Source organism: Hippichthys cyanospilos, chromosome 9 (genome assembly GCF_059441005.1).
Source record: "Hippichthys cyanospilos isolate Australia breed blue-spotted pipefish chromosome 9, RoL_Hcya_1.0, whole genome shotgun sequence".
NCBI classification, from domain to species: Eukaryota; Metazoa; Chordata; class Actinopteri; order Syngnathiformes; family Syngnathidae; genus Hippichthys; species Hippichthys cyanospilos.
Window position 1 is genome coordinate 14,792,819 of NC_142377.1, and position 23,979 is coordinate 14,816,797.

General features: G+C 38.7%; 2 protein-coding genes across 9 annotated transcripts; one reads left to right on the plus strand and one right to left on the minus strand.

The window, feature by feature from the left end:
- Positions 1–5,737: 5,737 nt before the first annotated feature.
- On the plus strand, positions 5,738–12,896 carry LOC148419066 (ATP-dependent RNA helicase DDX19B). 2 transcript variants are annotated; one of them, XM_088423412.1, is made up of 13 exons: positions 5,742–5,776; positions 5,849–5,926; positions 6,359–6,398; positions 6,466–6,558; positions 7,203–7,338; positions 7,898–7,990; positions 8,074–8,176; positions 9,135–9,249; positions 9,586–9,763; positions 9,940–10,177; positions 10,352–10,514; positions 10,807–10,998; positions 11,223–12,896. In XM_088423412.1, exons 2-13 carry the CDS (start codon positions 5,870–5,872, stop codon positions 11,282–11,284), a joined length of 1,470 nt encoding a protein of 489 aa, XP_088279538.1. In that variant the 5' UTR covers positions 5,742–5,776; positions 5,849–5,869; the 3' UTR covers positions 11,285–12,896. The 2 variants fall into 2 exon arrangements, with proteins under 2 accessions (XP_088279536.1, XP_088279538.1); XM_088423410.1 differs by having other exon boundaries at positions 5,738–5,926.
- Positions 10,253–23,129, minus strand: pusl1 (pseudouridine synthase like 1). Of its 7 annotated transcripts, XR_015866594.1 has the most exons (11): positions 22,716–23,129; positions 22,590–22,650; positions 21,965–22,152; positions 18,424–18,573; positions 16,269–16,439; positions 14,633–14,687; positions 13,719–13,881; positions 13,319–13,373; positions 12,977–13,046; positions 12,492–12,608; positions 10,253–10,503 (listed from the first exon to the last, which is right to left on the minus strand). XR_015866594.1 is itself a non-coding variant. In XM_088423414.1 (10 exons), exons 1-9 carry the CDS (start codon positions 22,769–22,771, stop codon positions 13,004–13,006), a joined length of 942 nt encoding a protein of 313 aa, XP_088279540.1. In that variant the 5' UTR covers positions 22,772–23,129; the 3' UTR covers positions 10,253–12,608; positions 12,989–13,003. The 7 variants fall into 7 exon arrangements, 4 of the variants coding, with proteins under 4 accessions (XP_088279540.1, XP_088279539.1, XP_088279542.1 ...); XR_015866596.1 differs by lacking the exon at positions 13,319–13,373 and having other exon boundaries at positions 12,989–13,046; XR_015866595.1 differs by lacking the exon at positions 13,319–13,373.
- Between the last annotated feature and the right edge of the window lie 850 nt (positions 23,130–23,979).

Sequence of the window (23,979 nt, forward strand, 5' to 3'; positions counted from 1 at the left end):
AACAGCTGATTTCCATCTTTTGGAACAAGCACTTTCCTCGTGTGGTTTAATTCATTTCCCAAATCATATTGGGCTTGATGCATCACAGTGCAGTGTGCAGCAGAAATGGGGTCATGCAGAGTTCATCAATTAAAGAGACTTGCTGCCGCTGAATACAATGTATTTTTACTTTTTTTTCTTTTGGACCCCTGCATTGCATAAATAGACACAAAGGCAGATACAATACAACATTCATGAATGTATATACTTTGCTACAGACATACAGCGTGTGCTTTGGCTATCACGTGTCTTCATGTAGTTCTTATATGCACATCGATAAAGCACTATAAATCTCCCAGCAGCAGGCTGACGTCATCTGAACAAACACACATACTAGTCGTGAATATCCAAAGTGGGATAGTCAACAAAGGAAAGCGCTTGTGGGCCCCCTAGCTAATCTTTTGCTTGGAGATCATTTTCAAAACGGAACAAAATGGTGAACCAACTTGCTGTGGCAGAGTGGGTCTCCACAGGGCCCCCGGGGGCAGGATGGCATGTAACTGTGTACGCATGCCTTGTGAATAAAAGATGCTGACCCAGATGGAAATTGGCCATTGCTCCCTTAATTTGTCCTACATGTGTGATTGGACCGGGCCCAAAAATCAGAATGTGACTTTTCAGCAAGCCTGAGTGCAGAGTGGTCATCACTATGCTATACTGTCATGGTGACATGTTAAAAGCTTCTCCTTTCAAAGTCTGTTGTCTGTATCAAAATGGGAAATACAGTACAGGTCATTTACAATTCTTATATGACAGACATATAACATCAGTTTATCTCTATTGTTTTAGTGAGTTTGTGGGCACTTCACAGTTCTTATGTCCACACCGATACAATCTATCAAATCATATTCAATTTGATAAATGTTGTGATTTATACTGTAAGTTAGTCACAGTATTTAGCCCCTATCATTTTTTTTTAACCTAGCACCTGCAGCTGTTTTTTTTAAAATGTAACAATATTTTCAAAGTAGAATTTTTATATAAATGCAGCAGTCAAAAATCAAGTGGCAGAATGACCACTCCATGAGTTGGATAGAAAAAGCTGGATTTTGCTGCTTACGCCTACAAATGCATAATTGATTGCATTACTGTGTTTACACTTGCGGGGGCACATAGAAAGTATAATTGCCAAAAAATTTGGGACTTGTCTAGTAAGTTTCTACATGTACCTACTTGGAATTTTTGCACAAATTTGACTATAGGGTGGTGGTATGTTTACTTTTAGCTTCGACCCATACTATTTTACACATCTGGTCAAATAGTCAAAGACAAGGACAAAATCTGTTTCCTCCCATGTATTTTTTCAATAGTGAATTTGATATATATAATTAAAAATGGATCTTTGACGTCAGTGGCCATCAAGACATATAGACCGAAAACAAGTGGACACAAATGAATAGGCTGGCTCTCAGGAGGATATAAACAGTATGAGGGCCGATAGACAGCATCCTGATGCACATTGAATTCCTGCCTAATGCCACCAGTGGATCATGTGGGACCAAACATTGTACATATCTGGGCAGGTCTTAAAGCATGAATGAGCTGAGGGTGTTTTGTATCAACATTGTACTGAGCCCCTCTACATTATTGATATGCAATTTGACTGCCCGGCATCAATAAATTATTAAGGAATTGAAAATTGTTCAGCCGGGGCTTGAAAGCCTTGGAGCTCTTTGGCCCTGATAAGATGAATGAGCTCATACGATTGATGATCATCAATAGAAGTGAACTCCAAAGTGCGGCGAGCGAACGGAAAGTCTGCCTAATCTTGTTTCGCATTCTTCAAAATGGGCTCAGGGCTGTTTTGTTCCTACTGTGCTTTACGTAATAAACCAGTTTCTTTTTGAGTTGGTCTGCGAGAGTAAAGTCTCCTCTGGTTTCTTTTAGTCTTGGTCAGTTTATTTGTTTCTGTTGTCGTAACTGGAATAATTTATATTAACCACATTATATTACTCTATCTTTACTTGCAAGTTCGTCCCTTGATTCTTTGTTCTGTAGAGCCTTATTTTGGATTTTGTTATAACTTTTCCCTCCAACTTTATTTATTGAACATTTTTTAAACAATTAAAAGTCTTTCTAGTCTTGTTTTGTTAAGGTAGAGGATTAACGGCAGTGAAGAAAAAAGTTTGGCAGGATTCTCATTAGTTTCTATGAATTCTGACTCAAATCTCAGTGTTTTTACTTCATTCTCAGAATTCTAAGATCAAGTATGCATTCCTGGTTTTATTTTTCGAATTTGGACTTTTAAGTCAGAATTCTCACTTTTGTCTAAGAATTCTGACCTTAAAGCAACAATTGTATCAGAATAAATTCAAAATTCTTACTTTAAAGTCAGAATTCCAAGAATAAAGTCAGGTTTCAGAATTCAATGTTGTCAAAAGTGTCTTTATTTTTAGAATTCAGACTTTATTCTCAATTTCATGTCACAAATCTGAATTTATTTTCAGAATTTTCACCTAATCATCAGTCAATCTAAGCAATCTTAAGAAATAAAGGGAAATTTGACTTTAAAATTATAACTCCAAAGAATTTAAAGTCAGAACTTTGAGAATGAATACATTTTAGAAAGTCAAGATTTTGAACCCCATATTTTTAGAATATACATACATTTTTTTCCTCAGTATTTTTACAATTCTTAAAATCCTCACTTTAAAGTCTGGATTCTGAGAACAAAAAACAGACAAACATAAAAGTGAGAGACCTCCCAACCTTTTGTTCTTGGTAGCCTTAATTTTCTTCTTATTTTTGTGCTTCTTTGTTTTTGTAAGTAAATTCTCTGTTTTTGTTTCATCCTTCTTTGGCCTTGCTTTCCTAACACTTGTGTCCTTCTTTTGCTTCTAACACCAAAACCTCCTCACAGTTTTCACAGTTTTATCCCCTATGAAACAATATTTTATATTTAAACACACCCACTCACACACACACACACACACACACACGAATATGAGGTTCGTCACAGTATTTAAAACTTTATCCCCCTATGAAACAATATTTTGTATTTAAACACACTCACATGTTTTAAATATAAAATATTGTTTCATAGGAGGTAAAACTGTCAAAACTGCGAGGAAGTTTAGTTTTTTTTTAATGAAAAAAGGCACATATGCGCTTCAGGATAAGGTATCAAATGGAAAATGTTTAGTACCAACCTCATTTTCAGCCCCTCCACAACATCAGTCAGCGAGGTTGCTTTGCTGTTTGTATGTCAGTCACCAGGATTAAGTCAAAATATCAGGCATATTTTTGGACGGGGCGTTGTGTGTGGGTTGAAACAATCATGTTAGTTGACAATATTTTGGACTTTTTTTTTTCCAACCTTATCCTCTAAAAATCCTGTGAAATTGTTCCAATGTCATCCATTTGCTATTCATCTCCCTAATGGTGGCATATTCCATGGTGCTTGGGGATCAATATCCTGATATACAGTATTTAATCTCATCCATTTCATCGATATTTTCAAAGATAGACTGTAAAATAACATGTACGCAAAAGCTTGTGCTTGGACTCCCAAGCAGTAAAGCCGCCTCATCCCAATTGAAATTCCAACGTGATGTCCACTCTGCACCATCAGCCTCTGTGGCTATAAGCCTCAGGAATACCAACCAGCAGCCAGGCCCACCTTGCATTTTCTCATGCATTCTCACTCCCCTTACTCTGTCTGCGATCTCTCTCTATTCTTACATCTGTTGACTAAGCCATTCATCAATGTCACGTCCTAAGGTGCGCTTGTTTTGACTCCAAGATGGTATTAATGGGATATCATTTCTCCAACACAATCACTCAAAGCATGTTGTTTACCAAACATACTGTAGTACTGTTTACCATTTGCTCTTTTTTTTTTTTTGCTCAGTTCTCCTTGGTTCCCCATCAATCTTGACTGATAAAGCTCTCTTAAGGCCCATAGATTTTTTTTTCACCACAAGAGTGCACTAACGAGTTAAGTATGGCATTACATCAGTGTCACGGTAATACTTTTACAGTGCATCGGCATCATTCATTTAGGACACACGTTGAAATCACATGTACTGTAGACTGAAATGATGAAATACATTAGTATGATATTCTAAAATAAACATGCACCATATTGATATTTTGAAAGTTCTTTAAATACATTCGTTATGTATTATCTATTATTTATTCATCAGGATTTCTTTTCTTTTTAACCAGCCTCCTGTAGCTAAAAAATGATGCTAAAATAAGTTGATTCCGTTAATTAAAAAAATGTTTCAGCCCGTTATGTCTATTTGTTCACAGGTTATGTATGTAAAAAGCAGTTAGCATTCATATGTTTTAAGTAGAGTGAGAAGTAAATATACTATAGAACCAAAAACAGAGCCAATGTATTACTATGCAGAAATCCAATTTAATTTGCTCCTTCATAATCATGAAGTCTTATGTGGCAATCTCTCTGTCTTTCTCTCTGTCTTTTCCAAATTCTCTGGAAAGCTCATATCTTACATTTACTTTTTCAGTTGCCATGGATACCTCTGGCAAGGCATCTGATTGGATGCCATCGAATAAACTCTCTGTCAAGTCTTGGACAAATTTGTCTCCTAAACGGATGATCTAAGCAACTCCAATCGTCCTCACGTGTTGTTGTTACATACCTGACGACAGATGCAACAAACGCACAAGAGAGAACACACGCACACAAACACACAAACACACACACGCACACGCGATGGAACAGAGATCAATGCAATCTTCTGCAGCACAATCCAAAGCCAGTGTCATCAGCTATCTATCTGTCCAAGTAGAACTGGGGAAATGCGTGAAATCAATTTTGTATTCAATTAAGGAGCAGACAACCACATCAGCTTGGCTGCAGAGGTCACCAGCGTATGCCCTCTGTGAGATGGCAAACTAACACGCGTGCATGCACACAGAAACACAAACACTGGCACGCACACGCACATATACACGCACATACACACACGCCCGTGCACGCACACGCACACACACGCACGCACACACACACACACACACACACACACAGAAAACAGCAGGAAGGGAAAGAAAGCAGTTGTTTTTCCATCATAACTGCAACATCTAAAAGTGACACAATTTGAGGTTTAATATGTAAAATATGTAGTATGCCTTGAAATGTTATCTCAAAGGTCAAACAAACCAGTTTAAACCATTATTATGACAGAAAGAAAGAAAGAAAGAAAGAAAGAAAGAAAGAAAGAAAGAAAGAAAGAAAGAAAGAAAGAAAGAAAGAAAGAAAGAAAGAAGGATGGATGGATGGATGGATGGATGGATGGATGGATGGATGGATGGATGGATGGATGGATGGATAGATAGATAGATAGATAGATAGATAGATAGATAGATAGATAGATAGATAGATAGATAGATAGATAGATAGATAGATAGATAGATAGATAGATAGATAGATAGATCAGCCAAAATAAGAATCATATCGTTCCTTGCTTTGACATCATTGATGACAACTATGCATGGCTAAGCATGGCTATTAATGAATGAAAAAAGACGTTAAATGTTCAAACATAAAGGTGAGAAATTATGGACACTATCCTGACTATTTGGCACCACACGCACTTTTTAAAGCGGGAGCAGTGTAATATAATTATAGTGAATTTCACCACGTTAACAACTTTGGTAAAGTTTCTTTTATTGAAATTCATTTGGTAGGAACATTTTCTCCACACTCTAGTTTCCACTCGGTAAACGGAGCCGTTGCACACGTCTCTCAGTATCGCACGCCATTGTGACGGTAAAGTACTGAATTTTACTCTCCTGACTCTCACAGTCCAAGACATTTTCACAAGTTGTTGTTTTTTTCAAGTAAAAAAGACAGAGGAAAACGATGGCTTCAGATTCTTGGGCCAAGGCTGTGGACGAACAAGAGGCGGCGGCGGAATCGGTAAACGTAAATGTGCTAGTCCATGTTGTATTAGCTTTTAAGATGACAGTCTCAGGCCAAGAGTGTGTAAAATGAATCTTTGCCATTCGTTTAATATATGTCAATGATTAATACAAAGCTTAGTTATCACCTTTTCTTTAGACGTTTTCTTAGCCTAAGCGCAAGACGTAACATGCGCCAAATTAGCTGGTAAAGTGAGGGCTGCGTTCCTTGTGCGTTGCTAGCTTTAGCAGATGCTAATTTTCATGGTAATTCATTGAGACAGCTTTAGCTGGCTGGCAAGTCAATGATGCAAGAGGTTCCAAAATAGCTAATCTGAATAAGTAGAAGCACTGGCTACTTCTTGAGTTGTGCTTCGCAAGTTCTATGCGGACACAGGGACACGGTTAAATATAAAAAAAGTTTTCCACTCCCGTTTTCTCCTCACCACAGATTGGAAACCTTCAAATAAAAGAAACACCTGGAGAAAATGGTATGTATGCAAAGTATCCCGACCAATTGTAAGCATGAATGTGATCATTTTTATTTTGTGAAATTAGGAACCTCTGCACTGTCAGTAGGCAGTTCTGTTGAAAAACCAGAAGCAGGTGATAAGACTAAAGGAGGAAAGTCCACAGATGAAGATGAACGCGGTGAGCCGATGTGATCTTTTTTTCCCCAATATGTCACACACCTTTGTTGTCTTTTGTTGTTTGTGCATTTGTGACTAGATCTGTGATTGATAGCCAATGATGTCACGTAACTGACTGGGACAAAGGCACCAATTTTGAACCAGGGCCCAAACTGATGCAGACTAAGTTTAGGAGAAAAAAAAATCATGAATGCAAAATAAAAACCATTGTGCTAGTAGTTTTTTACACAAAGGGGCAAAGATATAGTTATGATGTCTCACTACATATTAGCATTCTCGGACATTCTCATTTTGAGGTCTTCTAGGATGCCTGTCAACCAGTCTTCAGAGTGAAGTGTGATGAAAGTGAAATGAGATCAAAGAGTGAAGCGTGATGAAAGAGTGAAATGTGATGAAAGAGTGAAATGTGATGAAAGAGTGAAGCGTGCAGTCTATAGGCGATATACACATCTCTCTCAGAATATCCACATACCTTTGTAAAACCAATGTATTTAAATATATTGAATTTGAAGCCGCAAAAATGAATACAGGGCTGCAATTTTTTGTCACTGCGAGTCAGTAGATCTGCATAGTGACTATGCAGATCTACTGACTCCCAAGTTTAAAGCACAATTTCTGATTTGATATTCTTTCCTTTTTCTACAGAAGACAAAGCGGCCCAGTCATTGTTGAACAAGTTAATCAGAAGTAATCTTGTCAACACTACAAATCAAGTTGAAGTTCTTCAAAAGGATCCTAACTCACCGTTATACTCTGTTAAATCCTTTGAAGAGTTACGACTGTGAGTGTATTGCCATTTAATTTGCTCATAATCACCCAATGAATGAAAGCAATGAAAAATGAGCACATGTGTTTGCAGGTTACCCATTAACTCATTTTCTTCCATTGACACAGCCAGTAATGAATGACTCAAAGGGAAAAAAATTGCTTTCCCGCTGATTGAAAACATTTCTAATTTTTTCAATTACTGTGAAGTACCTTTGTTAAATTACCCTATAAAATCACAAGGGCCATACATTTTATTGTTTTTTTGTTGTTGTTTTTTTGTCTCATTGAAAAGTACCTGTTATTTGGTGTCTGTACATACTGCTTGGCAAATGGCGAGTCTGGCATTTGGTCCTGAGCCTACTAAGCTTTGCGACAAAAGCTTTTACTTTGACTACAAATTTCACTTTGTGACAAAAGCTTTTACTTTTACTACACATTTATTTTCTGACACACTCATATGTAAGTGGGCTGGAAATGTAAAGTGACTGGAGTTTCATTGCCTGCACAATTTGCCCTATTTCCACACTGAAACTTGCTTCATTGACCAAAAATGTTGTTTCTTGCATGTGCAGTAAACCACAGCTCCTTCAGGGTGTTTATGGGATGGGTTTTAACCGGCCCTCCAAAATCCAGGAAACTGCCTTACCTATGATGCTCGCTGAACCGTAAGTATACTGAAATATGACTGTGCTTTACCACCTTTGTGAATTAAGTATATGCTCATGACCTTTTTTTTTTTTCCTCTTAGTCCACAAAATCTGATTGCCCAGTCTCAGTCGGGAACAGGAAAAACGGCTGCCTTTGTCCTCGCCATGCTCAGTCATGTCAATCCCGACAACAAATATCCCCAGGTGTTTTTCTTTACTTTTTTTTCCCCCAACATTGTCAGCACTCTTTAATAGATATGGGTTTAAAGTAGAGGTGTGCCCAAAAAAAATTTATGAAAAAAAATCAAGATTCTAAATTACTATGATTCGGAATCAATACACAATGTTTTCAATATCAATAAAATAAATAAATATATAAAACAAACAAACAAAAAAACCTTCCTGTTGGTTTCCGCGTGACTTTGCCGTACGTGCATTGCCAAGCAAGACACAACAACATGTGAAACTCAAACAGCATGCTGCAAAGGGTAACTTCAATACAAACACACTAAATATTACATGGATGTCAATGCTAAGCGGCCGTGGCATGCTTTTATTTTAAAGCTGGCTTTTGCAGCGGTGGTTGCTACTGAGTAAAGTTGCTTTTCCGTGCATTTATTATTTTTGCCATATTAGGTTCCTACCAACATCAACACTTTACCATTAAAATCACATTCAATTGCTGATTAAATATGCTAAGAGACTGTCAGTTACGCTGTCATTGTATGATGCGGCGCACTGCAGTTAACTATGTAGTGCGTTCAAATGCAGTTGGACATTTCAAACAACTACGCATCCGTCATCTATTACAGTGGTTGGTTGGTATATCAATTAATCTAAAGACTAGAGTAGAAGTCGGTTCTCCAACATGCTGTTTTTGTGGAAAAAGCACTTTCCTTAAGACTTAATGGAAAAAAAACACACTTTACTGTCCATGATTGTCATTCTGTCTTGCAAAGCAGACTAGAGTCAATCAGTGTGATGTTTTGAATATAGATTTGCGCAGAAATCAATGTCAATCAAATAATTTTGAGTAGAAAATTAGTTTGAATTGAAAATCTGAATTGAATCGTGAGGCAAACATTCCTAACCCTAGTTTAAAGTGTAACTTGCAAATTTGCCTTCTAAATATCGCATGTTTCTTCCTTTTCCTTCCCACCAGTGCTTGTGTTTGTCACCCACCTATGAACTGGCGCTTCAGACCGGCAAAGTGATTGAGCAGATGGGCAAACACTATCCTGAAGTCAAATTAGTCTATGCCATCCGAGGAAATAGACGTAAGTTTTTACCTGCTCCACATTTCATACCCTCCTGAGGGCCAGCCTATTCATTTGTGTCCACTGCTGTGTCCATTTTGTCTTAGCAAAGTTAATTGCATTCCACCCAAACACATGATTGGTAAAAGCCTAGAGTGTTCTCTACTGAGCACACTTATTGGGGTAACTTTAATGGATCAAAAGATAATTGAGAAAAAACAAATGTCCACTACAGTGGACACAAATTGATAGACTGTGTCTCTGGAAGATATTTGGCTTCAATTTGACTATTTCTCATCATCACTGCTTTTAATGACATTGTGTTTTGTGTTGATGAATTTCTCTCCAAATTACCAGTGCAGCGAGGCGTGAAGCTTCAGGAACAGATCGTTATTGGTACGCCCGGTACCATGCTGGACTGGTGCAGCAAGTTAAAGTTCATCGACCCCGAGAAGATTCGCGTGTTTGTGCTGGATGAGGCTGATGTCATGATCGCAACACAGGGTCACAAAGACCAGAGTATCCGTATCCAGAGGTGAAATTTAACGTGTGTGTGTGTGTGTGTGTGTGTGTGTGTGTGTGTGTGTGTATATATATATATATATATATATATATATATACACACACACCTGAGTCCTGACGAAATGAAGCCCTTTTATTTTAGTTTCCACCATATTGTTAATGCTAATGACTTTGTTCCCTGCCTCACAGAATGCTGCCCAAAAACTGCCAGATGTTGCTGTTCTCAGCCACTTTTGAGGAGACTGTGTGGGACTTTGCCAGGCGCATCGTGCCCGACCCGAATATCATCAAGTTAAAAAGGGAAGAGGAGACGCTGGATACAATCAAACAGTACTATGTGTTGTGCAATAGCAAGGAGGAGAAGTTTGAAGCCCTGTGCAACATCTATGGCGCCATCACTATAGCCCAGGCCATGATTTTCTGCCATGTGAGAAACTCCCTTTCCCGCCAGCACTTTCCAATTGATATTTTATGAATGGAAACATTGATGAGTTTAATGAACTCTGCAACGAAAAAATGGCTTTATTCCACATAAAACAGAAATGTGTTTTGTTCCTTGAGTGTCAAGGAACTGATGACTGCTTTCCTCCATGTGATCCAGACGAGGAAGACCGCAGGCTGGCTGGCAGGGGAGCTCTCCAAAGAGAACCACCAGGTGGCGCTGCTCAGCGGAGAGATGCAAGTCGAGCAGAGGGCCGCAGTCATTGAACGCTTCAGAGATGGAAAGGAGAAGGTCCTTGTCACCACAAACGTCTGTGCCAGAGGTGAGGAACACACACAAAATTAAGACAAAGTAAGTTGATGTTCATTTTGTGGAGCATCCTTCAACAAAACACATTTCATGAACAATATATGAAAGACAATATGATGAAAAATATTAGCCACTGTGTACATACAACAACACAATAAAGCCAATGCTTTTGTCATATTGTTTTTAACTTGTAATGTGGCTTACTGGACACAATGTATTTTTTTTTTGTGTGTGTTTAAAAATATTTACATTAATTGCTCATATGATCTTTCTCTCTCTTTCTGCATGTGCTTGCCATAAACCAGGAATTGATGTGGAGCAAGTGTCAGTGGTGATAAATTTTGACCTGCCGGTAGACCAGGACGGTAACCCAGACAACGAGACCTACCTGCACAGGATTGGTCGCACAGGTCGCTTTGGTAAAAGGGGGCTCGCCATCAACATGGTGGACAGCAGAATGAGTATGAATATTCTCAACAGGATCCAGGAACATTTTAGTAAGTCTTCTTGCTATTTTGTACCACATATTAAGTTCTCAATACACAGTGAATGATAAAAGGCAGTTGGCTCATGTACTGTTACTTGTATAAATGATAGTCGTTCGTTAGCACAGTGCACAATACAAATAATTGTGAACTATTTTCAAACTAACAACCAAAATTGCACAGAAAACATGTATTTCTACTTTCCCACAAAAACAAACTGTTTGTTTCTCTTCTAGATAAGAAAATTGAAAAACTGGACACACACGACCTGGATGAGATTGAGAAAATTGCCAGCTAGAAGACAAGTGTGCCAAGGAAGTGAACGCCAACTTAATTCGCTGTCTGCAAGGACAGTACGCTTCTTTACGCTGTCTTTTTAAGTTTAGATTTTGTTTTAAGCTGTTGGGGGGGGAGAACAAAACCACACAAACTGCACGTTTACATACATGCAATGGATATCAGTCTGTGAATCATACCCCATTTCACTTTTTACTTGTTGAAATAAAATTTGATTTTGTAACGCTGAAAAAGTGACTCGCCTTGTCCACAATAAACTGTCAAGACCCAAAAAAACAAATTTGACAAGTTAAATGAATGTATCCTACTCTTTAGCTCATTGCGGCATTGACAGTCTGTAGAAAGGGTGAAGTTGGGTATGGTGCTGCTCTGAGTGCTCGTGCGCATTTTAGAATGTGATGGATAGTTTTAAGGGTCTATGCAAATTTACAGTGTATATCTGTACTCACATGACAGAAATGAATCCCGATTTAACCTCAACTTTTAGCTTCAGGGTGTGTAGCCAACATGGCTGCCTATTGACACCACCTCAACTTATGAACATTTTACATCATTCTGGGTTCAATGTCTCACGCATTTTATTTAAAGAGTATTAATACTGTTCAGCTGTAACATATACTTGTCACTGTTTTTATTGTTTTGTTTTTTAATTTGGACTGTTCAGGTCTGATGGGATTTTCTCACGGTCGCCTCAATCAGGGTTGGACTTATGCTTCAATTCATTCTTCTTCACCCAAACTGCAAAGTTACAAATGATTGTGAGTTAGATAAATACACAAAAGCCTTCCTCAAGTGCATTATGTATACACATGGTTTTGTTTCTGATTATCCAAAATGTTGGGACTTAACATGCTGAACGACACTTGAAATTTTTATCTTATTGAACTCTTAAACCAAATGCTGAATTGACTTGAGGACCTATGCCAATCAGATTCACTGTGTTGCAACACGGTCGCATGATAGAAAACGTGTACTTGTGTACACATTTAAAACGTATAGGTACAAGTAAATTGTGTGACTGATTTAACGATAGTGTCACTTCTGAGAAGTGCAAAAACATTCCTCACGAGGTTCAACCTTTGACTATCACAGCTTTTGAGCGGGAAAAAAAAATGGCTGTATCTCCATCAGTGACCATATAACTTGTGAGGTCAGTCCTTTGAAGCATTAAAGGACAATGAATGGTCAGTTTGAACCTGCCAACAAACCTCATTTGGTCCCCACTGGCACTGACAAGACGGGTGGTCCGCTTTTATTAATGAACCATTTGCAGGAAATAGATGCAGCCAAATTCAAGGCTTGCAACGATGAGTGCTAAAGATCATCTGTGAAAACAAAAGGATGTACAGTATATACATAGTGGGCATGTGTGTGCACTTTCTATATGGTATAGCATTCTAAAGACACACACAGCAGTTACACTCCACAATGTAGTAAACTTTGTTTGATATTAGAAGCTGCGCTGTGTTCGTGTACACAGAAAGTAGGATTAAAAAAAATGTGTTTGGAACAAGGTAGGCTTAATGTGTGTTGGTCGTGGTCAACAAGCTGAGCTGCGTTCACGGACACGGTCATGTATTCATTATGAATTAAAAGAGGGTTGTAGGAGTTTATCTGTTTGCCGTGTCTTTTCTATACGTCGTAATACATTCAGTATTAAATCAGAAGGGTGGAAATAAAATGACATTATTACATGGATGTTCACATTTTAGTTGGTGCATCACTCAAGGCTCCGGTTGAGGTTTGTGGTGACAGCTGCAAATCTGATGGAACACAAAATAGTTTTCTCGGTTATTAAGCTGTGTCAACACAGCATAACATGACAAAAATGGCACTAAGGTGCACCTTATATAAGATGATGATAGCCAATTTGTCTTCTATTATGAGTGTGGATCGGTCACCATTTGATGGGAGCAAAACATACTTATGCAAAAAGTACAATTTAAATTGTAATCATCTTCATTTGCAATATGTCAAAGAACAGAAAAAAAAATAAAGGAAAAAATTGAACGCAACAAACGAAACAAAACCACACCTTGGTTTTGGTGTAGGTAATTCTCCCTCCGCGGTTGCCACAGCGCAAGCCAAGACTAAAGGTAAGTAAAGGTCACAGAATATAATTTATTGAGTTTGACTGTGCAGCTAACTTCTTTAACACTTCTGGCACAGATGTTGTGAAGTAATGCATTGAGACAGCTGCCTTAAAGTGTCCCTCTCTGTAATCAAAGGTCAGTAATCTTGCATGAATTTAGAGTGGTTTGACTTCCATTCTTGTAGTTAATTTCACTGGCTGTACAAGTCGCCAATATTTTACAATACCAACATTTTAAGGAAATAAAGGATCAATCATAAGAATTAATCAGGGGATAAAAATGTCTTGAAATTAAAGCCAAGGTAAGCATAATGTGATGTTTTTCTCTTGCATATTCACCTACCTGATTCTCTGTAGTCCACCCTGGCGAGAAAGAGTCCACGGGCCGGAGCAACTAGTTTATGTGGATATGCCAAAGAGTCCCGAGCCTCTATGATGTCTTCAAAGTCGGTAAGTGTGATTCTTCCCTGGCCCACGGCTACGAGCGCCCCTGTCATTCTGCGGACCTGAAACAACAAAGATGAGGCTTAATTAGTTATCTTTCTATACAATACTGGCACTGTAGTTGTAAAATTCCAGGAGAGTTTGAATGAGACTAGATCCTCCTGAGAGCCAGCCTATTTGTGTCCACTGTTGTGTACATTTTGTCTTGGCATGACAAAAAGACAAAAGTTTATTGTCTCCCACCCAAATACGAGACATCGAAAATGCTGGAATGTCGTTTTCTGGGCATAGTAGGACTTAGTTGGGTAGCTCAAATGAGTCAGATGATATAGACCTAAAACAAATGTCCACTGCAGAGGACACACATGATAGTCCACCTATTTAGCCATCTTCAGCAGTAAGTTATTTTGTCAAATGAAAATGATGTGGTGAAGTTTTGGTGATGACCACAGCTCAGCTTGTGAACATCACAAGACCAATTGGTGAGCCGTGATCGCTAACCGAGCATTAAGTACAGGTGATGTCATTTTCAGTGGACAGCAAGTGGAAAAATGTGGGTTTAAAGGGATTTACTGTACATGAAAAAAAATAGCCATCAAATTAATTATGGGCAAAATATTACATTTTAATTGCTTACATTTTGGCTAGATAAGTAGCCTATCAAGGATAAATTAAGTGCAATACTTGGCTGCAACCAGCACAGGCGCTGTTGGGTCAGTTGCAACTTTGCAGAACAGCATGGCAACAGTTGGAAATTTACCGTATAGTTTTCACACCTTTGCAACTAACCTAGATCAGAATATATGAACATACCTGCTTGTAGAGAAATGACTTGCTTTGAAAAGTCAACTCCCAGAATGGAATCTCTCTGCAAGACACCATGGGAAAAAAGTAAAACAATTCAATTTGCAAGTGTATACGATTTTTGCATGTATAATGTAACACATCGACAGGTCATCTGAATCGACTTCTTGCACAGGATGAGCAGCAGATACAAAACTTGGTATACCTTAGTGCAGTGGTCCCCAGGTTTTTTATGCACCATATATTGGTTCATTCAAGTACATGTTTTTTCTCTTTTTACACAAAACCCTGTTGAAACAGGGTTGTGGGTACATTTCATGCCCACTGTAAATGATTCACTGTGAATACTTCCACTGCGGCTTTGGCCAAACCAGATTATGTGACAAAAAAGTTTAGATCTGCTTTTTCTTTTTGTATGCGGCACCCAGCCGGTAAATATTGTCGTCTTCGTCTGGCATTTATGTCATTCCCGCATTCATCATCTCCCAAAATACTGACTTCATATTTTGGAAGGGAAATCTGAAAAAAAGATTAAGGTCAAATGCAAATTTGCTTCAGCATAATGATCATATCTGATCTTGAGTATGGAGTGTATTCACACTTGGTGACAGCTCATGAACTCTGAAGGACAGCAATTTCAAATATGAATGAGCGTAGCAAAATTACAACATTTCTTCAAATAGCGGCTCTTCTTCCAAAGACCCCATGCCCCAATTATTCACCGGGCTTAGCATCCAGAAACACCACTTTCAGAAAAATGTGAGGGAATAAAAGGAGAAGAAAAATGTAGTTTTTTTTTTTTTTATGTTCATAAAAGTTTTATGATACCAACACTGGCAAAGCATCACACACACACATTTTATTGTCTTACTAAAAAAATTTACCGTCATTGAATCATTTCACTTTTGGATGGGCAGGTCTTTCACTCTATTTTTAAATACAAGCAACTAGAAAACCAACGTTTGCTTATATGTCCTCTTTAATTTTAAAACTAGGACTGAATGATTAATTGCATTTGCAATACAATCGCAATGTTATAAAACACGATTTCCTAATCGCAAAGGCTGCAGTTTAGGTGTAATTTTTGCGCGTTATTTTTGGGGTGAGTTTTTGCCCATGAGAAGAGTTTATATACGTTTGATTTTTTTACTCAGGTTTTTATTTATATATGTATCAATTGCTGACATGAGGCTTTCTAGCTGGCCTCACGGCTGCCACCTCGTGATCTGATTGGCTATTGCAACTGTCTATTAACTATGTGCTTGTTCATTCGCAGTGCACAGACGCTCGCAACTGTTGATTCTGAAGGCCTTGGGCAGATTTCATACACTGGTGACACAAGTTAGCGGAGTGTTGACTTCGATTGATGTTTGTCTGATTTTTGCACCCTGGAACTACTGATCAGCGATCCTCCGGTCAAATGATTTGAAAATGGTTAAGCTCCGTTGTGTTTGTGGCTTATCATTTTACAATCAATATTGTTTATCGTGATAAAGAATTACTAGATCAATTTGCAAAAAAAAATTAAAAACCCTATAAAAAGACTTGCAAACATTGCAATCACAATTTGAATAGGATTTTTTAAAATGATTTTCTACAGTAATTCAGCCCTAGTATAAGCAATGAGTCCTTAAATCCAGTTTACCTGTGGAAGTGCTCACATACAAATGCTCTCCCTGGCCGTATCGTGGCCCCATCCAGCGTCTTCACAGGATTTTTAAAAGGCAAGTCCGAGTTGACTGCCCTGAAGCTGCTAAAGTCGCGTGTTCCGACCAACATGGCGGCCGCCTCGCTCATGGCTTCCACGTCAAGCTCCCTGACAACAAACACACCATGTGACCAAAACACAGCCTGTCAGTAACATGTTTCGTAACATCGAAGTTGTGTCACTCCCGTTCAGTAACAATTATTTTTGAGCAAAAAAAGTGAAAAGGCAAAACACACCCAGAGCTAACACTTTGATGCTTACCGAACGGAGGCACGAAAGGTTAGAGGCATTTTTCCACCAAATTATATTCAAATACATTCTCTTTTTATTTTTTCCCATAATTACATGACTTAACTTCAGTGGCATTTGATTTTTGAGGTTTGCCTGTAGATGTGGGAAATGACACTTTAAAGCCAACGTAATCTAGACCCTGTGTTCCATCGTTGCAGTGGAATAATTAATTGGTTAACTTTGCTCATATTTCTTAGTCGCAACGCCACGTGAGAGCATCAAGCATGCCAAAGCGAGGCTGGATTGAGCGGGGGAGAAGAAGAGCTGGCGCCTGCTTTCCCCAACAAGCTAATGTCAGCTCTCAAATATGATCTGATAGAAAGAGAGAGCGTAACACAGCGAGGAGGGAAGAAGGGAATTTCTCACTAATTAAAAGCGTAGCGCCTTCATTTAAAATCGGGAACATGTGACTTAGTCGTAAGTTGAAGAAAAATGAAAACACGATGATCTGAATTTAATACAATGCACATCCACAAATTAGAAAATATCATGACCACGTACTGTATTCAAAAATAGCATTTTAACGGGCTGAAAATAAAGAGTCACCGTTAACATAATGCAGTAGTAAGCAAACCAGTGGGGCTTGTCAGCGGGCAGAAAAAACAAAAATGATGATTTGGCACGGCCCACAACTGTATGCGGAGTGAATGTTGTAAAAGTGGAAGAGTCGTGACAAATTATAACAACTTTTATGAAAACAAAAATATTAGATTCATGGTTTTTTTTCCTGTTTAGGATGAATGATGTAAAACAAAACCGCAATAACATTTTATTTTATTCTGAGGTTTGAGGAAATATATCAACAACCAATCAATTAGCAAAAAGATTAAAAAATATTCCTCGCAAAAAAAGTAAGAAGCAACCTATGTCTATATGCTCTTTGCTACGCACACACACACACAAAGTTTGCATTCTAGGGCAGGGAAAATGTTTTGATAGTAAATAAATGAGCTTTTCATGTTGATCAGTTATGCTGTTTTTGTGTAATGCCTCTCAAACATAACCTGCAACACACCTGATGATCTCTTAGTGGTTTTGACTCACTGAACCGAACAACCTCTTGACTTTGTGACTTCTGCATTGGCAGAGGTCATCATGTTCCACCTACTTTGAAAAAGAGCAGATGAGAGAAGAGGATATTCCTTTCAGCGCGTGGTGGGGAGTGATGATGAAGGAGTACATCAAACAGGAAGGCAAGGATGCTCAGGGGCGGAAGGACGAGGCGGATGCAGAACATGTGAGTCGGGATAACGATGCAAAAGAAAGGAGGGAGGAAAGCGGGGGGGAAGACTGATCGGGAGGGAGAGAAAGAGGGAGACGTGTGGGTGTTGCTCGGCATGCGTATGAGCCCGCAGCTTATCTTGGCCTACTTTCTCCCCTCCCTAAAAAAAATAATAAAAATGAGACGACAAATACTCATACAGTATGTGCTCGCTGAAATGTGTTTCTTCACGCGTTTGCTTCCAATTCCAGCCAAGAGAACATCATGTAAGCAGCAAATCTATTCCGAAAGCATTATTCTCTCTCCTTTTCTCGCCTTGACATCGTTTCCAACATCGCCATCCCTCCTTTGTTTGTTTTTGGGATGTCAGCTCAGCTAAAACGTCTGATTTGAGTTGACTGGCCCTAATTTGCTGTTGCGACTGAGCACATGTGGATTATTCATGTGTCTAACATGCTATTGTTTCTGCAAGACTTGTTAGGAGCGTATTGAGAGGGTTTGTGTGGGTCTCAACTCGGTTCCTATACGAAAGGGAATCACACTTGTATAGGCGCACGTGCACACGCGCTATTGACTCACGTGTGGCGGAGATTCCAGCACATGTCGCGCTCCATGAGGGGAAGCTGAGAAGCGTGGGGGACACCCAGGGCGATGCGGTAGACATACGTTCTGGAGAGTGCTTGAAAACGGGCGTGAAAATCATCAGGCACGCGATAGGCTCGGGTTACACTGAAAAAGAGGGGGGGGGGTATATAAAAATCAATGCACTGATGGTACCCCCTGTGGAAAAAAAAAAAAAAAAAATATATATATATATATATATATTTGAGTTATTTGAGTTGACTATTTTGGGGCCTCACAACTAAAGACTTCTTGTATACAGTCCTTTCCAAAAGTATTGGAATGGTATGGTGAATTTCTTTGGTTTTGTTGAAGACATTGAGTGTACAATTTCAGATTTATTTCATGGTATTCCCATCTACTGTATATATTTAACAAAGGACAGAGAAACATTTGTTTGAAGACACCCATTCTTCTAGTGAGAAAATATTGGAAGGGACTTTATGAAATTACACTTAGTTAAAATTAGTCAAAATCTGGTGGCATGACCCTTACTTGTAATCAAACCTGCGATTCATTGACAGTACTTTACCAGAAAGCTGAGAGCTTCTTGATTCAGCCTTCTCTTTAGGAAGTAAAAAAAAAAAAAATGCTCGATCGGGTTAAGTTCTGGTGATTGACTTGCCCCCCTCCAATGAAGTTCTTTGTTGTGTTGGCGGTGTGTTTTGGGTCATTATCTACTTGATGATACTTCTCCTGATTACAGTAGTTTGGATGCATTTTACTGTAATTAGCCAGACAAAATAGTTTTGAAGATTTCTGAATTAATTCTGCTGCTACCGTGAGTTACATTAACAAAAGACTAGTAAGCCTGTTCCAGAAGCAGCCATGCAAACCCAAGCCATGACAGTGCCTTCTATTGCCATGTAATAACACTGAGTCAATGCCAACATCATTAGACTTCATAATCTGGTAGCAATTTTCCTCAATTACATGGTCATCCATCCAGTTCTTCATATTTAAGCCTGGGCCAAAGTCCACCACTGTGGGCACGAGAATCTAGCAGACCAACGTTTTTCTTTTTTTTCTTTAAGTCACTCTTCTCGCAAAGCTCATGAGACGACTGATCAAATGCATCCTTCAGTTTCTTTTACACTGGAACAGATGGTTTTCTATTGCAAGCTATAAAAGATGCGCATGGGTCTTTGTCTAAAATGCCAATAATGCAGCTTTTATACAAAGGCGCAGCCATTGTCGGAGAGCACAAAGCTCAGAGGAGCTAAGCGCTTATGCCCAAATATTTAGCATTTGTTCAGGATGAGACGCGCTTTGATGTGCATCCAGCAGGGGGACACTGTAAGCTTTTGTGTGACATTTAGACCGCTGTCTCTTTTGATATCATATCAAGTGGTGGGAAACATTGAATGAGTCTGTGAGAGGTATTTGAATGTAATTAAGGTCAGTGCTATTTCCAATCAGGACATCCGCTTTGAATTCAAAGTACAAACCACCAGATTTTGAACGCACATAAAAAAGAAAGATGGTTGGATGTGGCAAATGCATTTCTCGTCTTGAACGAACATCGTTGAACATTCCATGTCAAACTTGAGAATGAACACTTAATGAAAACATTAAGCCAGACGGCTTTTTTACAGTATATCTTTTATATTTCTTTTATATTTGTTAAAATCAATCATTTATTTAAAATGCAAAATCACTATGGTGCATGGTCTCAATATACTTTACAACATAATACAATTTAAAACAATAAAAGCATCAAAAGCAGGGAGAAAAAAAAACAGGTAAGTGGCAATAAAACACAGGAAAAGATAACGACAAAACAGTTACAGGCTATACTGGGTTAAATTACTGACTAAAAAGATGTGTTTAAGACGAGATTTAAAAATTTCAATGGAGGAAGCTTCCGAAGAGCATTGCATAAAAAGGGGGCAAGATACGAGAAAGCCCTACGACCAAATGACTTTTTTTCTGAGGGGATGATGAGAAGATGTACGTTTGATGACCGAAGGGACTGTGGCGGAATATATGGAGTAAGGAGCTCAGACAAATCTGCTGGTGCCAGATCATTTTATGTCTTGAAAGATAGAGAAGAACATTAAAAAACAGCTCTTGCTCAAATAGGCAGCCGGTGAAGGGATGCTAAAATGGGGGTTATGTGGGAATATCTATGTTTTACAAAGTATTCTCGCGTTTGAGTTCTGAATGAGCAATTTTTTCTGGCATTTAAAACATCTCAGCAATCCCTTTCGATAAATCATGAACAAAAACAGTTAAAAAATGTTTTTGATGGCAAAGTAACAGTTTGCGCAACAACATTACCACAGTGTTCGTTTGGCCTAATATTAGGAGAGCTGGCTATGAGTGTCATCCGTCCATTCATTTACCAAAAAAAACACAGTTGATAAGAATTCTCGTCACTGGCCCTCAATCTAAGTATTTTACATGTCGAAAATTCTCATCCGCGGTACTGAAAGAGTTAAATAGGGATTCCGCAACACTAAGACAAACTGACGAGGTGACTGTTAGTAGGTGGCATGGTAGAGAACCATGCTGTTCAACTTCAGCGCTATGCATCATGCATGCATGTGCCCGTGCATGCCTATTTCTCTTCAGCGACTTACATTATAGATCTCTGTGCCTGTGTGTTTGTGTGCATGTGCCCAGTGCATGAGAAGGGAAAGTAGGTTACGAGGGAGGGGATTGGATGCGACACGTGGCACAGGAAAGCTTTACGTCTTCTAATGGCACCTGCTGAAATTTGAAGTGACAGCGTTGCCCGGCCACAAAAATCACAAATACACACAAGCACATCCTCTACTGAACGAATTAGGTCTTAGTATGGTAACTTAAAATGAGTCCAAAGATGTAACCCAAAAACACATGTCCATGACAGTGGACACAAATTAATAGGCTTGGTCTCATTGGGACACGTCATTGACATTATAAAGAAATAGTGATATAATTACCTAGTAAACAAAATTTGTGTTCATCAAAACAATATTTGATATTAATTAAGGTAGGCACCTTTTGCCGGGATAAAAGCTTGGCATAGTTTGGTATTTCCTCAGTTATGATGTGGATGATGCCTTATGAGCTGCAATGAACTCAAGTTTGGGAAACCCTGCTCGTGGCCCACTTCACCCAGTCAAGGAGAAGTTTACAGAATTTATCTTTAGCATTGCAGGTGCATACATGCATGTTATTTGATACTATAGAGCAAAAAGCAGAGCAGAGATAATCCTTTCTAACCTTCTCTCTGCAGGTTGGAGGATTAGTGGGATGCTGGGAGCTTGCCTCCTTGCTTCCTGCTTCTCTACCCCGTCTGTTTCCCAAATGGCTTGTTCTCCTTCACACCCTCACCTCGGTTAAGTGTGTTGCGACAGCTCATCAGGGGTGCCGTGGGAAATGATCCAATTTCACTTAACTTGTCTATTTGTCTATGAATTATTTTTAATCTGCCTCAACTAAATAAAAACATATGCACAGCAAGTGAAAAAATGGCTATACTATCAGCTCCTCAAAATTTGAATTAACATACCTAATTTGCTCAGCCTTGAGGTGGAAATTGAGCGCCTCCACTAGAATCTCCTCAGTAAACGGCGGCTTGTCATTTTTACGTTGGAAGTCAAAGTGGGCCGAGTTAGAGAGTGCGTGGACGCCACTATCTGTCCTGCTGGAAATGTACAGAGACACTGGGTTGAGTGGCCTCAGTCTTCTTAATGCATCCTGCGTGTAGCCATGAGGGAAAAAAAGGAATTAGAGAATGTTAAATAAGATCTCAGTGCAAAGTTAACTTCAGATAACCTTAAGATCCAGAGGAGCTCTGGACACACACAGGAAATGAGCTTTGCACAGTGCTTTTCTACCTTAAACATACTCTCAGCCCTTTAACGCTTTATCTACAATCAATCATTCGCACTTGTGGACAATTTGGTCTCCAGTAAACCCAGAAAGCATGACGGTGATGGAGGAAGGCTGAAATTAAACTGAACCTGACTGTGAGGCAGACACGCTATCAATAGGTGCCTGTGTGCAGCCATCTTGTAAGATTCTGCTCAAACTGTAGAATAAATGTTAATCCAAGTGACAGTGTAGCTTGATTATTAGTCACCTTTTCTACACAAGTATATTTTAATATTACTCAATGTGTTAATCTCATTTACCTCTAAGTGATCTTGGACCCCTTTTCTCTTCAGTTGATGTTCAGGTACTTTGACTGCACCACTGTACAAAAATGCACGTGTTGTTATGCTAAATAAATGATAAAATGCATGCATAGAATGCCCTACCTGTACTTAGTTCCAATGTATTGGAAAAAGATGAGGTAACGTGTCTGTTTGTACATGACCTTGATCGATCTCTTTAGTGTTGCATTTCAAAAGGTTCTTATGTTTTAACGATAAGGTACATTTGCGCCAAAAAGGCGCTGTATAAACCATGAACACCAGTGCGTTGTTAAACTCCGTGCTGGTGTGAGGAGTTCATTGCTGCAAGTTGCATCCGGATATAGTCACATTCGGATTTGTAGTCCGGAAAAGGTTAAACACTCCGTGGACAACTTCAGTTCCGTTAACACACGCAAAATACACATAACGAAAGGCAACGGTTCAATGGCGAAGTATGCTTTCTCCGTTTCAAAATATTCATTTCTTTTGCATTAAAGAGCAAGTGTAGGGCATTCTTTGGCTTGTTGCGGGTTTTAATGACGCCATCACCCTGCGCCAACTCTTGCTGCCCTCTAATGCCAATAAAACAAATGAGCAAATATTGCGAGATAGGAAAGACAGACAGATTTAAGAATCATGAAGTGGCATGCTAAAACACAGTTAACAGCACTTTTGAAATCATACTACCAATATTCAAAACTCATTACATGTAGATTATCCAGTTTGTCAAATAGTTACAAAATAGTGTGGATTATATTTGAGTTGTAGGTCTGGCCACCTATTATTATTATTATTATTATTATTATTATTATTATTATTATTATTATTATTATTATTTTATAGTCTGATGTTATCATTTTTCTCCCCTCTCAAAACTGGAATTAATTTGTTGTTTTATTTGAGAGAAAATCCTTGCCAAAAAGTATTTGTCTTACCAAATCCCTTGTAACAAAACTCGAGCAAAAGTTGTATCTTTATATAATTACTTGTCACACGTTTCCATGACTTCCCACATATAAGGCTTTACTGGTTTGCGTATGTGATATTGTTACAGTTTCATTTGATGTGTCTGTTCTATTTTTCAATTATTGTTTAAAAAATTATGATAAATGTTTGCTCTGTTACTTGCATGTGACCTATTGTACTGTTCCCCTGCTACGTCGCTGTTTTGGTTTTGCAGCTTCCATGCACACATATTCAAACTATTTTTTGTGGGTTTTCATTTATGATAACTTAATAACTACCTGAAGAAAAACGGGATCAAAAGCAAACCTAAATTTCAGTTTCAGTTACTGCAGATATTTGGAGAAATGTAGTCCCCGTGATAAACGAGGGAACCCTGTTAAGGGTTACAAGATGGCGGCGCTCTTGCCAGCTCTTCAAAACG

What these genes read in the sequence shown, in the direction of transcription:
- LOC148419066 (XM_088423410.1), top strand. Translation starts at nt 5,870, where the DNA reads ATGGCTTCAGATTCTTGGGCCAAGGCTGTGGACGAACAAGAGGCGGCG. An exon ending in TGCCATCCGAGGAAATAGAC is followed by an intron (nt 9,250 to 9,585) that starts GTAAGTTTTTAC and finishes CCAAATTACCAG; the next exon opens with TGCAGCGAGGCGTGAAGCTT. An exon ending in AGGCCATGATTTTCTGCCAT is followed by an intron (nt 10,178 to 10,351) that starts GTGAGAAACTCC and finishes CATGTGATCCAG; the next exon opens with ACGAGGAAGACCGCAGGCTG.
- pusl1 (XM_088423414.1), bottom strand. Translation starts at nt 22,771, where the DNA reads ATGTACAAACAGACACGTTACCTCATCTTTTTCCAATACATTGGAACT. An exon ending in TACATTGGAACTAAGTACAG is followed by an intron (nt 22,651 to 22,715) that starts GTAGGGCATTCT and finishes ATTTTTGTACAG; the next exon opens with TGGTGCAGTCAAAGTACCTG. An exon ending in GTATGTGAGCACTTCCACAG is followed by an intron (nt 14,688 to 16,268) that starts GTAAACTGGATT and finishes GGTGTCTTGCAG; the next exon opens with AGAGATTCCATTCTGGGAGT.